This window comes from Pseudopipra pipra, chromosome 14 (assembly GCF_036250125.1).
Source record: "Pseudopipra pipra isolate bDixPip1 chromosome 14, bDixPip1.hap1, whole genome shotgun sequence".
Taxonomy (NCBI): domain Eukaryota; kingdom Metazoa; phylum Chordata; class Aves; order Passeriformes; family Pipridae; genus Pseudopipra; species Pseudopipra pipra.
Genome location: NC_087562.1, coordinates 5,585,288 through 5,600,409, shown reverse-complemented (window position 1 = coordinate 5,600,409; position 15,122 = coordinate 5,585,288). Strand labels below are relative to the sequence as shown.

The window sequence follows — 15,122 nt, the reverse complement described above, 5'->3', positions numbered from 1 at the left end:
TGTAAGTGTCTTCAAGATGATATATTTTAAATCTCTCTGCAGTGCATCAGTGTCAGAGAAACTCAGTATGTTTAGATGAGTGACATGTCTGGAGGCTCAGCAAACTCTCTGCCCCAGGAGGCAGTGATACAAAAACTCCTATTCCAAACCACGAGAGGGAGAAGAGAAATGTTTCTTAGTGCAGCTACAGAGAGCTGATGGTTTGAAAAAGCATATTCACATTTTCTGGTGCAAAATATGGAGGTTTTCCAGCAAACAAGCTATGATAGGAGTGTATATTTTACAATGACGTTTAAAATCATTGAGAGCTGAGAATCCCCTGGTTTTGTCACCCTGGTGGTTAACATACTGGAAGAGTGAAGAGCCAGAAGCCTATCTAAGACATAAATCAGAGATCCTAATGAAGACCCAGGAATGATTTCTTCCCTCACAGACAAGCACAGCAACAACAAACAGAAAAAGATTCCTTTGTGAGAAGGCTTGGAATGTGGATCACCTACACACAGCAGAGAAATGTCCTTGCAGAAGCTCTCTGCCTGTTAAGTGATTATTTATCACATTTGCAAGCTCCAGTTTAAAAAGTTTAAGTATATACAGTGATTATCCCAGATTCTGTTGGATGAAATTGTAAAGGATCACTTCCACAGGGACAACGGGCAGCAGAGCTGGCAGGATGACCCACAGGGGTCTGGGGAGTCTGGGGGTTCTTATCTGCAAAGCTGTTTCCAGCAAACCAGAGCTGAAACAGGAGCCAGGCCTAAAAGAGTTAACTGAGATATCTTGGCCTGCTAAGAAACCCAACACCTGTGTTGCTGGAAGAACATTTTAGGAGCACTGGTTAATATCATGTTCTGTTCTGGTCACTGCACCAAAGGCCTTATTATAGAAAGAATAGGAGTAGTACATACACAGTAATAAATTAGGTAAACTAGACATTTGAATAAGATCTAGAAGGCCCAGAGCCAGGATTTTGCAAGCTTGAAGAGCTCAGGTCACCTAATTGAAGAGGTCAAATTGAGGAAGACGTCCCTGGTGACCACCAGAGGGATGAAGGCTCGAGGAGAAAACCCCCACAGCAGAAGACTGCCCATGTCTGGAAAGACTCTGCCCAGAGACCAGCCTACTTATTAATATGTATAATAAATGATGTAACCATGGATCTGAAGTGTATAAAATGGCTTAGTTTCGCACTTGCAAGTCAAGCAAGTTTGCCCAGCGTGAGCTGGCTTGCTCCCAACGTTGAATAAACAAATACCTTGCTGCTTCAAGATAAAAAAAGGTCTCTGAGCAGTCTTTTGGGCCGATTTTTCAGATTCAGCACTGCAAAAGACACAGAGGGGGCGATGCAGGGACTCCAAGGGAGCTCCAGGGGTCTCCAGAGTTTGGCAGCCAGTCCCAGCAGGAGAAGGGAATGCAGGACACAGGGAGCGGGAAGCAGGAGAATATTCAGGGAACCTTTCATTTGCAAATGAAACAAACCCGTTTGTTCACCCAGGGGTTTGTTGTTTTTTTTTTTTTTCCAGGGGTGGGATTCTTACATGTTGTGCCTCGTGTTTGGAAGAAAAGCCATTCAGTGATTTATCTGCCTGGGGATCTCAGCATTGTGTTCCCTGCCCAGGAGGAGACAGGAACATTGTGCTGCAATGGCTGCCTGAGAGGCTCCTGATGTGATGTGTTCATCCCTCGTGGATTTTTATAGAAAAGAAACTCTGGTCCTTTTATTGTCAGATAATTGTCTTTTTTTTTACTTGTTCTTCTTTTTTTTTTTAAACAAAATCTGACTATCAAATTATGTGATAGATTAAATTAAATCATCAATTATCTAACAATATAATGAAAGATTTGCAGAAATTCTGCCACAAAACTTCAAATAGATGAGACTTTTTTTTTTAATGAACATTTTCTCTTCTGTTCTCTCAATAGGAACCTTTACTATTTCTAACTTAAATGATACTACTTATATTTTGATGTATCATTTTTACTTTTATTTCTCTTTTTCACAGCTGCTTTCAAGACTTAAGAACAGGTTAATGAGCTCTCTCATCAAAAACGTAATAGGAATCAAACTAAGAATTACTGGTGCATCTAGTAAAATAAGATCCTTTCTCACTGCAGGCATTTAAACCCAAAAGCTTAAAGGAAAAGTTCATCATAAAATTAAATTTAAATTTGAGTTTATGTCTTGCTAAGAGGCACTTTCCATCTCTCTGTCCATTTGTCCATAAGTAGCATTATAATGGAAAGATTTCTTCTGCCCATTTCTCTACTTTTCTAATATTTAAGATAAAATGAACTACAGAATAATCTCTGAAAAGAGGCCAAAGACCCACAACTTTTCCTCTGATGCAAGACCCTCTGCTCCTCAGGTCTGCAAGCATCAGAAACCATAATATAAGAAATGCATTAATCAAGGGAAAAGGATGAATGCCTTGTTTATCTTGCATTTTAAGCAGCAAGAAAATATGAGATATTGCTATATCTGTCACTAAAAACCCCTAAACCATAGAAATTGAGGTTCAGCTACAAAATTTACCACCTTGCAAAACAAGTTAAAGGTGTGCAAGTGGGAATTCTGTCAGAGAAGACAAGACAAAATGATACAATTATTCCAACTCGGAGCTGCTACGCTCCAAGGTATATGTTTTCCCACAATTGCTGTAAATATGAATATTTTCGAGGTTAATATGAAGATCAAATGTGGAATGTATTTGCTGGGAAGATTAATATCTTTTCATTAAAAATGAGAGTGCACTGTTGGTTCAGCATTTGCATTTAGATCGAGTAAGTAATAAGTATATTGACTGCTTAAGACACCTATCTCCAAAATGGGAAACAGGGATAAAGAGGGTAGTGTCCATCTGCAGCAGTGGATGGACAAGCTTTTTCTATTTCCTACTGCTACCCCTTCAGAGAACTCAAGCACTATCAGCATGAACAGTGTGATTTACTTATCACAGCAGAGCTGGGCTCAGACTGTAAAGAACATTCATGCCAAGCATCCCTTGCTGCTCAGGAGCAGTGTGTTGGTGAATATGTATCAGTGGGCTGCTGCTGAGGTGAGAAATTGCTCCCCACCCTACAGTCATTCATCACTGGACAGGCAGGAATGGGCATTGGGTGGTTGTTATACACTGATTTTTGTTGCAGTTGTTCTTTAAATCTTAGAGCCGGCGGCTGAGCGGGAGGTTCAGCCAGTTAGGACAGAAACACAGAAACTTTAGGGTTGGAAGGGACCTCTGGAGATCACCCAGTCCAAGCCCCTGCCAAGGCAGGGTCACCCAGAGCAGGTGACACAGGAACAGGTGGGTTTGGAATGTCTCCAGAGAGGGAGACTCCACAACTTCCCTGGGCAGCTGTTCCAGGACTCTGACACCCTTCATGGAAAGAAGTTCTTCCTCATCTTGAGGTGGAACTTGTGTTTTTACTTCACAGTCATTGCCCCTCCTTCTATCACTGGGCACCACTGAAAAGAGTCTGGAACCATCCTCTGACACCTGCCTTGGAGATATCAAGTGTTGATGAGATTCCATCTCAGCCTTCCCTTCTCCAGACCAACCCCGCTCCCGCAGTCTCTCCTCATTGGAGAGGCCTTTTTTATCACAACCTGTTCACATAAACACCAGCAGGATGGGCTGATGTAACTCCAGCTTTCTCACAGGTTATGGCATAAGGCTTTCAGCTCCATTTTTCTAAGCCATAAAGAGAGGAAAAGGTTTGTGTGATTCAAGGAATGGCAGATTGATGCACCAAGTTTGGTTCAAGTGGTTACAGAGCAGGGCACTTACTGACTGAGCTGGTGACACACGCAGGGACACACGTTACATGTACCTGACTCTGTCCCAGGCTCTCTCAGAATCCCAGAACACTTGAACTTGGTTTCCCTGAGGTGTTTAAAAACATATGTGACAGCACATAGATCAGCACACAGCAGATATCTGAAACTATTTGCTAGCTTTAACTCAAATTAAGCACAGCAGTTCCTATCAAAAGCAAAAGCAGGTTATTCCTCAAACTGTGAGAAGTAAATATTTCACTTAAGCAACTGTGGTGACAGCTTTCTTAGGGTGTCTGAGTCATAAAATTTATACAAATCACACAGTTACTTTCCTGGAGAGCAGAGGGGGTTTGTAACACTGGTAAAACAGCATTGTGGGTAAGCAGAAAACCTGATTACTGATCCATAAAGGAAATTTAAGAGTCGCTTCTACAAAACTACAAGTGTTTTCTTCACCTATGCACATGAGGAGCATTATTTTTCTTTCACTACAGCAAAGTGTCACTTGGAAGTGAAATCTCCATCCCTGAAATACAGATTTAGGACATTTCCTCAAGGTTTCTTTCCTCTTTTTTTTCCCTCAAGTCCTTTCCCTCCCCCTTTTTTTTTTCCTTTCTCTTTTGCTGTTTCCCTGTTGTGCTCTATTTCGGGTCATTTAGACCACACGCTTTGATGGAGGGCATCCTTCTCCTCTGAATTTATGAATCACAATGTATTCTCCAACAGATACCTGGAGGTATAATTTGCCCCCTAACACTCTTCAATCTTTATTACTGACACATTCAAGGATGGCTGACTCCCACAAGAAAAAAACCCAACACATCAATCTTCAAAAATATGTCCTTACCTGCCTTCTGAAAATGAAAATGGATGTTCTTCGAGAAATTATCTGAGTTTTGCTTTAAACCCCCCAGGATCCTGTACTTTTGGAAACAACTTTGAATCTAAAAAAATTTATAAATAAAAATACTCTGGTACATAAATACAAATCCCGGGGAGTTGTGAGTGTTTCTTTGGAGGCACGAAGCATTCCCTCAGCAGCCTGCTGGGTGTGATCTGGGGGATTCCCACACACCCTTTTCCTGCATATTGGAGAGAAGGGCTTTTTTTTTTTGCTTCATGTTTCTGTAGGGAGTTCCTACATTACAGAAATAGCTCCAAAGCACACACTGGCACCCACGTCAAACACCCAGCCAGATCCTGCCAGGGAGCATTCCCAGCTCCACACCCCCCCTTTACCAACACACCTAATAAATGACACTGGCAGCAAATGAAATTTTAAAGGCTTGTAAGAATTTCAAATATTGTCTTTCCTTTGAGCTGATCCTGTGTTGCTAAAATAAAAAAAACCAATGCACAGCTGAAGTTGACCAGAAACAAGTTGATTCTTTCCTTTTCCCTTTTTTGTTTTATTCTAAAAGTGTCTACTTAGAATTTGCTTTTATTTCTAAAGTATTATCAAAAAAGAAAGTTTTCTTTCATTTTCATCTCTTAAAATTATTAACATAGAAGTTCACTTATGCATGCTAAGATTCTCCCACTCATATTCAGTTGGATATAAAAACTGAGCTCTCTAGATGGCCAGACTTGATTTTACTTTAGAATAAATTATCTGTATTTCCATTTTTTTGCTCTGGAACAAGGATTTCTAGGCTATGCCACAGTAGCTTTTTCTGAAAATGTTGAAGCATGGGAAAATAATATGAACTATCCAGCTTGTGCAAAACCTGCCAGATGTTTTCTATCTCCACATCTCAGCATCTCCCACTGGGCAAAACCCCCGGTCTCCTGCTCCCTCTGATGCACAAACATGAACCAAAGGATACACAAAATGAAAAAAAAAAAAAAAAAAAGACCTAAAAGACCCCCAAAGAATTTACATTCTGTTAATTTGTCTTAAATGTAATGAAGAGTTTCCCAAAAGCATCAAGATCCAAGCAGTGGTAAAACTTACAGAGAGATGGAAAAGAGGAATAATTTTAATCAGTGTTTTAGCATGCTCTAAAAGACTTCATATAATCCTCTGGAGCACATACAAATTAATAATAAGAAATAGTTTTTGCTTTTTTCCATGTCCATCCTAGAGAAATTTTTACTTTCATTCAGCTCCTTAATTGGTGTCTAGGGCTAATAGAGTTTTGAGGAGCACACCTACAATCACATGTGATTGACCCAACTAAAAGTTTAAGTAAAACCTGGGAGAAGCTGCTGCTTTGAACTGGAATAAAATGAAAAAAAAAAAAAAAACCAAAAAAAAAAGACCTAAAAAACCCCCCAAAAAACTGGAATAATTAGATTACCCAGGACCAATGTTTGCAGGTTCTGGACTGCAAAATTCCCCAGCAGAATCTCCCCTTCCCCCACCTCATCTAAATATCGTGTTCTCCTTCATGAGCTACACTCAGTCACCTGCAAATGCTGCTGACTCAGACCCCAGTCAGACTGGATGTGGAACAACTCAGCTGATCCTGTCTCTTTTCCAAGCAGTGGAAAACATGAGGAAAAGACTTTCTGTTCCCTGGGTGTTCCACTGTAACACATTGTCCACTGAGAGGCCAAGAAAAGCAGGGGAAGAACTGCAGAGGTAAAACCATTCCTGTCTCCTGCTCACAAACACTTTCAAGAGATTCTTGTCCCCTATCTACATCTTTTTATCCTCTGATGTTACACACCTACTTGCAAGGCTTTCAGGGGAAAGAACATTTCTTTCTCCCGTGTTTCTACAACACATTTCATGGCAGATTGTGGAAAAAAAAGTTAAATCATTTAAGATTTACAAAGGTTCACAACAATAAGGCTCCAATATCAGCTGCCATCCTGCAGAAGAGTGGCACATGGTACTCCCTCTGGCCCAATATCTCCCAAAAAGCCATTTATCCAAGCCTGGTGATATGCAGATACATGGTTCCCTAATCAGGAAATTCCCTAATCAGACATTTCCTCCTCCAGGTGTTACTCCTGATTCTCTCCACCTCAGACAATTTTTTACAATAATTAAGTTTCATGAGCTACACAGAAATACAGAAGAGTTACTCATAGAGCATCAAAGTTATGTTGGTACCCAGATTTTTTTCAGATTAGGATCATTAGACTTGTCCAGCTTCTATTTTTAACCACAATATCAGATTTTAGGGACATCTTTGACCATGATTGTCCAGCTCCACAGATCTGAGTCATGACTACCAACTCCCACACAAGGCATAAGTGAGCAGGAAGGGGGAGAAGAGGCTGAACCCACAAATATGGCAGAGAGCACAGAGCATCTCGGGAAAAAATGGAAAACCTCCTTTTTCCCAAACCTTTCCCCTGACAAGACAATATGAGGCTGGATTTTACCTGCAGATAGTGGTTGGGTTTTAGTGTTAAAGTTGTCCACAGCCCTACATTTTGGCTCATAAAACACACACTGTTTGCAGCAACAACAACAAAAATTCCTTTGTAGCTTCAACAAGACTGCTGCTTCTCACGTCACCTCCAAAGTAAAGGTATTGAACTGATTATTAGTAAAAATCATGAGGAATTCAGATCCTGCTTTCAGGATATACTGCCCAGCCACAGCACCCCTTCGACTGAGGGCAGGTTTCTTGCACAGAGACAGAATCATTATTCCATGAATCACAGTGACCTTTGGAAGATACTGGGAGAAGCAGGCATGTTCATTCCCTTCCATTGATTTTCTTATTTTGAGTAAAATGGTTTAATCTGGGCAATAGTTATCTATTAGGAATAAAAATACCTAAAACTGACTACAGAAAACAGGATGAAGCTTTGGAACTGAAACAGTAAATTTAGAAGGGAAACACGAGGCAAAAAAAGGTAATGATTGTATAAACCTTAACTTAGGCATGATTCTGTGGCCAGACACACAAATATGAAAAAATTGGAATCTCTTTAAGGCTAAAAACACAGACCTACAGGCCCAGACCTTAGTTTTACTGCACTGAGCATCTGGAATCTATGCTTGATTTATAAATAAATATTTGCTGTTGGAAAAGCCTGTAGAAAAACTACCCACCGATAAAGGGAAGTGGTACAGGCAACATTTTCTCTGCTTAAAATGAAAAATAACATGTTGAATACTGAGAACATTGGACAGACATGAATCTAACCAACCCAGAGGACGAGTTCAGTGACAGCACATACAGCCTATAAGAAAAGAATTTGGTTGTCTCCAGGAATCTAAGAGCACCCAGGGCTACTTAACTGAAGAAAATGGTGATTTATAGAGTAGCTGTTTTGGGTCATCATTGTATTGGTGCCCAGATCTCGTACATTCTGACAACTAAACCTTTATATTAGCAGATTAGGTGTATTTTATTATATTCTGAGCTTTAAATGGTCATACCTAAGCTTTCTTTGCTATCAATTTTTGCTCTCCTAATGTTAATGATCTGTAATAAACATAGATTTTGGCACTATTCACCTTAAAACACACGCAGACAACCTGTCTCTTTACTACTCCTCTTTGTATTTTCTTTCTTTGACCATGGGGTTCCAAGTTAATTAGTCCATTAAATTCACCCATAAAAAGAAAATTCTAGGAAAGGATTTAAAGCACCAAACCACAGCAATCTCAGAGCAAGCTGTATGCACAATTAGGTGTGGAGGTTTTTTACCTCCAAAGAATCAGATGGCAACTCTTAAGCTGAATTCTGCTTATTCCTGAGATTTTTGCTCTCACCATTCAGCAGGTCAAGAATTCATCAAGTATTAAATTCACAAACAGTGAATATACAACTTTACAACTTCCTACACCCAAATAAGAAATCAACAACAATATTAAAATACTCCTCAAAGTCAAGCATCTGAATCCCCACCCCAGCAGTGCTGAGAACCTCTTTTCACATCCCAGAAGATCCCGGTGATAGCAAAGCCTTCACTCACCTCCCGGTCCAGCAGCACAGGAGACACCACTGTCACAATATCCCCCTTCTCTGGGTCGATGTAGAACATGTTTGGGGAGGGTTTGGTGGGGGTCTGTTTGAGGATGTTGTACCTCAGCAGAGCATTGTCCGTGCTGGCATCATCGGCATCGAATGCTGTCATTCTCATCACTGTGGTTCCTGAGGGAAAGGGGAACAAAAACGAGGTGAAATGATGCTGCTTTTACCTGTGAGAGCCAGGTGGGTTTAATATCTAAATTATCTCATCAAGACCACTAAGTAGTTCCACCTGATATTTAGGTTGTACTTGTGTTCGTATTTTTCCCAGACAACAGACCCAGTGCTTCTGGTTTGCAGCAGGACATGTGACTCTGACATAAACTCCCCATGTCTGCTTGGAAACCATCCTTATTAATTGCAATTCCCTAAATGAACTACAGGTGCACCTTTTCCCTTTAAATTATGCAGGCAGAAAGTCTATGGATGGGTATGATGAAGCAAATTCTGAAATAAGAGAAAGGTCTTTATTTTCACTGTAAAGTCTCACAGTTTCAAAATTTGTTGGGCATCATTTCTGTCAATAAGGGATTTTGTAATTATTAAAGCCTACATTATTCTAAGTTCAATTTGCACTGATGTATGGGTTCATTGTGTCAGCCTCAATGAAACCCCCATCTCTGTAGCCCCACTGTCCTTCCAAGGATGAAGAGTTTTGTCACATGGAATTCCTACAGCACACAGTTCTGCTAGAGAGTGCAACAAGGGAACAGGTTCTTAAATGCTGGACAGAGGAAAAAACTCCTTCTGCTTCCATATGACAGTTAATAGAGGACTGATCCACTTCTGATTCTGTGCTTAGCTGGTGGAACACATACTCCTGCATCCCAGGGTCAAGTCCTTTCCTCTCCCTCACACAGGCACACACCAGAGGCTGGCACAGCCTGCAAAATTCTGTCATAAGCATTTTATCTGCTTTGCACAGAGATAATAACCGAAGAAATAACTATTAGTGATTAAAGCCTTCTGATACAGACAAGGCCTAAGACATCAGATTGGAAGTGCCTCAGTAACTGGAATGTGTATCATTCGTGTACAATGAAAACCAGTGAATTTGTATTCTCTCCGAAGGTCTTGAAGTTAAAAATCAAAAAAAAAACCCCAAATATTGTGGTAAAAATAAAAACAAACCCAGCTTTATTTACAGGCTGATATACCAACTGCCTGGTTCACTGTTAAACAAACACAACTGGCTTGTTTAGATACATTTCTGCCTTTTTTTTTCTTTTGTTGTGCTTCCCAGAGTACAAAGTGTTGTCTCTTCTTGGGGTGACCTTGACTATAAGCTCTCAAAGGTTTTGCCTCGTTGCTACTTCAGGCAGAGTTACCCCCTTGAGAAAAATAACAGAGATCTGACAGCATGTTGGTTTTATTCACCAGTGATTAAAGGTCAGACAGCTCCAAAAGAAGCTTACTGCTGGATACCATGCCATGTTTTCCAGTATTACAAGATGATCCCAGCCCTGATATTTTCACCTATTTTGTTTGAGACTATTTCAGAAGAAAATAGAAAAAAGAGCAGCTTTCTATTTTGAGGAATGAAGATTCACCCTTATTTCACAAGTACAACACCACGTGTTATTTTTTTAGACCTTTACCATGTTTTTTAGAAGATTGTTTGTGTTAATCTTAGATAATGTGCTTCATGAAGGTCTTCTAAACACAGGACTTCAGTGAAATAAATAAGGATAAAGGCAAATCTTCAAGAGATCTTAGAGGGTGCCCAAGGTCAAGTGAAATTTTAATGGGTTTCAGTACACAATGCTTTCCTGAAAAATACAGTTTAATAAGATGCCATACTCAAGTACATCAGACAACATTTTAAATGAATGTACCAGTTGCTATTATTATTCATCTATTAGATGAGTTGATGCTCAGGAGAGATTTAGAATCTTATTACAATGTATGCTCAGGTAGAAATCCTCTTTATACCCTTGTCCCAGATAGTTCTACTGAAATATTTCTGATGATAAGACTGTGGAAGGCACATGTAACTTTTAAGATGTGATGTAAATCCCCAGATCTCTGGTTACTCTGGCACAGAACTGGCTCAACACAATGGCTGAATCTGATTCTGATTTGCCAGCTGCAGTTCTTTAACCTTTCAACTCACTAGACATTATCTTGTTCCGTGCAATCATTCCTTTGGTGCATACAGATAAGAAATTCCAGCAACTCAGAGTTTTACATTCATTTTGCATAGAGATGCCAGCTCCAGGAGCAAGGCTGGAGAGAATTAGATCCACTTTTTTTTTTTTTTTTTTTGATGCTGCTTCTGTCAAAAGTTTTGAGCTACTGGTTTCTGGCTACCATCAAAGTGTCATTTACATTTAAGCAGAAGTTATTCCATTCTCACAAGTGCACACAACGGATGGAGGAATGCACATAAAACGTGGGGTTATCTTTGAATGTCATAATATATTAACAGTCTGTCTGTTTGGGAACATACAGAACCTGCATCTCTTTAAACATCACCCATGTGCTCCCATAATTGTGGCTGATGCCTCAAAAATCACATCAGATTTAAACCAGCAGCTAAAACATACACCAGGGAGAAGTTCAGCAGCTATATTTTCAGGGAGGATGTTTCTTATTCTAGTTGAGGTGTTCACAGAGAGAACACACAATGACCACACAACTGGGGTTGGACCATCACAGAGTGTTTATATAGAGATCTCCTTCCTAGAAATCTAGTGACACAAATGTGTATTTTGAAAGGCATGCACCACTCCAAAAGAGTTTCATTCAAGATGCACACTTCCTCAGTATTCCTCCTTCATCACAAAGTTTTATTCTTCATAAAATATTCATTTCCCCAGACCCATAAACCGACTACATCTAATTCGATGTCATTTTACAAATCCCTCCATTCCTGGCATCAATCAAATGCAGCTGGCTTTCAAACCACAAAACAACAGCTTGCTGCATTATCATGTTAAACAATATATATCAACTTATCAAGCTGAGGAAGAAATGCCTGCAAAATGAGCAGCTCCCCAGCGGTGCCGATGACGCACGGACACCGGGGAGGCAACTCCCTCACTACAGGTGTGGGCATGTCCTGCTCTATCTCAATATTCAGAGTTTATTTGTCATGCTTCCTGAGCGGTTTCACTATTCCCAGAATCCCTCAGAACCCCCACTTGCCCCTCCCAGAGCTCCTCATTGACCAGACAGGGATCCCAGCAGCCAGGCCGTTGCTCCCGAGGCTCAGCCATCAGTCTGTTGGGTGCTCATTTGGCCCATAAATAGGCTTGGAAATATTGGCAAAAAGCTCCCCTTAGGCATTAAGAAGTCAAACCCAGCACATGCACAGTTTTGTGGGGGTTGGTGCAGATGGTTTCTTGGGAAAAACTCACTGGCATTTTGTTAATAACCTCTTAATAACCTTTCTATTTAATTCTTTTTTATTTTCTTTCATTTTTTCTTCTTTTTTTTTTCTCTGTCAATATGCCAAGAGTACATTACTACTAACCTTTATTTATTTACTATATTCAACTGCTAGATTTACAAATAAGACTGGAATACAGTGGAAGTGAGGCCTATTTCTAGCTTGATGAAATGTGAATGAATGTCTTAAGTCTACAGCCTTAAGACTCTGAATTTGAATACTAATATTAAAATATTATCCATTTTAAGGACTGATAAGTTGTAACTTTATCAGAGCTGCAATGCTCAAAAACTTCACACTGGAGTTTTCTCATGTTATTTTGACTCTTTCTGTGTGTCCCCACTCTGTGTTCAGTACATTAAATGTTTTCTACATGTGCCACAGAAAGGGAAGGTTCTACTTTCCTAAGTGACATGACTTCATTGCTGAGGTTTATTTCCACCTTCTTCACAGCTGTACCTCTGTAAATGGATAATAATCATTTCCACAATGGTATAGCTTCCAAAAGTAAAGACATTTTAACCCAAGAAGGAGAACAAAGAATGAAAAATGAGATGAAGAAGGAAGAAATCAAGAGGATTACCTGTATCTCTAGAGCCCAACCTTCAGCAAATGGAGTAGAGGAGGACCCTCCTGATTATGTTCTCATCATAACTATTTACATGTCTGACTGTCATTTTGTACTTTAAGACAAGCCCCAGGGAAGCAAAACAAATATAAGAAGGAAGGTCTATTATGGTTCCAGCCAAGGGCATTTGAATTGCTACTGTGGTTATTAAACTTATGTGTGTTCTTAAAAACTCGAAGGCCTTGCTCAACAGAGAAAATATTTAGTAAGAGTTACTGAGTTCAGGCTTTTGGCACATTTATATTTGTATGGAGTAATAATTTTCTACCCTGTGGGACTACTTCACTTTGTCTATTTACATGTATGACCAATTGTTTTTAAACTCTAGTTTAGCTGGCCTCACTGAGCAGTCCCCTGGGAATGCCAAGGTACTGCAGCCAGCAGGTCTGGAGGGATGCACTGGTGAACTATCAACTGTGGAATGAATAATAAACAAACTTCTCTTGGTACACAAAAGAAACTTCAGTAACGTTAAGTAGAAATGAAGAACTGCCAAGAATTGTTAGTTCCTGTAGAGAGTTAATGCAGGCAGAAGCACATAAATTGAGTAAGAAATAATGGGACATTCCCAGCTGAAGGTTCTGACAGGCCAGTGAAGATGTATGGGCAGGGCAACCTTTGGCAATACAGGTATTTAACCTTTTTTCTCGTGAGTAGCACAGCTGTTTTGGCAGGATGAATTACTCACTCCTCAGAATATGAGTTATATACAGGACTGTCCCCAGCCCTCCTGCAGCCACTGTCACTGCTGGAAATGTTGTCAAGAGCTTTCAGGTACCTGCTGCTCCAGGCCAGACACTGATGTGGGAAACGTCAGTAAATGAACTTGCATTAGTTGAAGTTGTGTGACACGGATGTTCCTTTGGTATATTGTGCTTTGTCTCCAGTGCTATGAAGGTTTTTTTCTTTAGAGTAAAATTGTTTGGTGAAAACATGGAAAATTCATAGCCCCACCAAAGTTTCCTAAATATTGTGTATATTATCAGCCCGTAACAGGTTATGATATTTTGTGGTAGCGTATATAGGCTGAAATTTATGCTCTACTTTTTGCAGATGCAAGGAATTATGAAGAATGTTATTTATCCTTTCATAACACTAAAATCCACGTCACAGATTTTGTGTTGTACGAGACTTGTGATCCCCAATTGAGATGACCTACGTTTTAGACCCTGTGCAGTCTTTCCTCACAAAAAAAAAAAACCACAAAAAACCCCACAAACAAACAAAAAAACCAAACAATAAAAACACAAAAAACACAAACAAAAGCACAAAGTCTTTGAATTTGACTGATAGAATACAGATAGCATAAAATAAGCAGTTCCATGAGGAGTAAAATCAATGAAGTCTAATTTCCTATCTGCTGTCCAAAAGCTCATCCCCTGCATGGAGAAGATGATCTCTTTAGGGGGGCTCAGGTCAGTCATTCCCTTACAAGATCACCATTAGGACCTTTTTCTCCTCTTTTATTTTCGTGGCAATTGTATGAATTCAAGGAAATCCTTCTGAGAACTTTATCTCTATGAGAAAATTAGTGGAAACTGAGTGCTGAGTTTAAAAGTCTTGTGAGTGACACATACACAGCTAAAAACACATGCTAAAAGTCACCTCACTCAGATGGCTTTCTTATTTTAGTGTGCCAGTTTCTTTTCAACATGTATCTATAGTTAAACTCAAAAATAAAAACTATTCCCAAGTGGTCAGTCCATCCAGGGGAAGCAATAGGTTGTTTTTTCTCTGTGTTAAATGTACTACTTATTAATCTTCCCCCTCATCTGAACATACACAGGTATAGGAGTAACAACAGCAACCTTGATTTGGGGTGACAGAGCTATTAAATGCTGTTTTGTGAGAGGAACAGGGCTGCTTGGTGGAAATTTTCTACACTTGTAAAAAATGACAACTTTTCACATTTAAAAAATAAAAGGGTTTAATATTTTAACACACACAATTTTCAACACCAAGAAAGAAAGTGCTGTAATATGTTCCTGAACCAAATTTAGTGAATCTAAACATCCAGAAAAGAGAAATAAGGGAAATATAAGAGAAGAGAAGCAGAGACAGCTCTACTGGTGTAAGAAACTCCTCGCAAAAATAGTCCTGCTACAACTCTGCCTTGCCCTCAACAGTTCCCACAGTTCTGCTCAATATACTGTTACCCCTTCAGCAAACCAGCCTGCCTTGCTCAGCCATGGGGAATTCATCCCACTTGTTCACTTCCAGCCCCTCCAGATGGACTGGGAATTGCGAGTTTAGGGAAAGAGGACTCAGGACAATTGAGATGCAGCTGAAGAAGAATTATATCTTTCCTCCAGATATGAACAGGCTGCAGATTTAAGCAAATCACCAAAGATTTTTCCTTAACTAGCATTCTTCCTAAGTTTTGAATCC

The 15,122-nt window shown here is 39.8% G+C and overlaps 1 protein-coding gene across 3 annotated transcripts in view; it reads right to left on the bottom strand.

Moving 5' to 3' along the window:
* CDH13 (cadherin 13) overlaps positions 1 to 15,122 on the bottom strand; it is a 448,971-nt gene that overhangs the window by 132,877 nt on the left and 300,972 nt on the right. For all 3 annotated transcript variants that reach the window (XM_064670959.1, XM_064670957.1, XM_064670958.1), the window contains exon 7: positions 8,660 to 8,838. In XM_064670959.1, the coding sequence (XP_064527029.1) occupies positions 8,660 to 8,838 (179 nt within the window). The remainder of the gene's footprint in view (positions 1 to 8,659; positions 8,839 to 15,122) is intronic.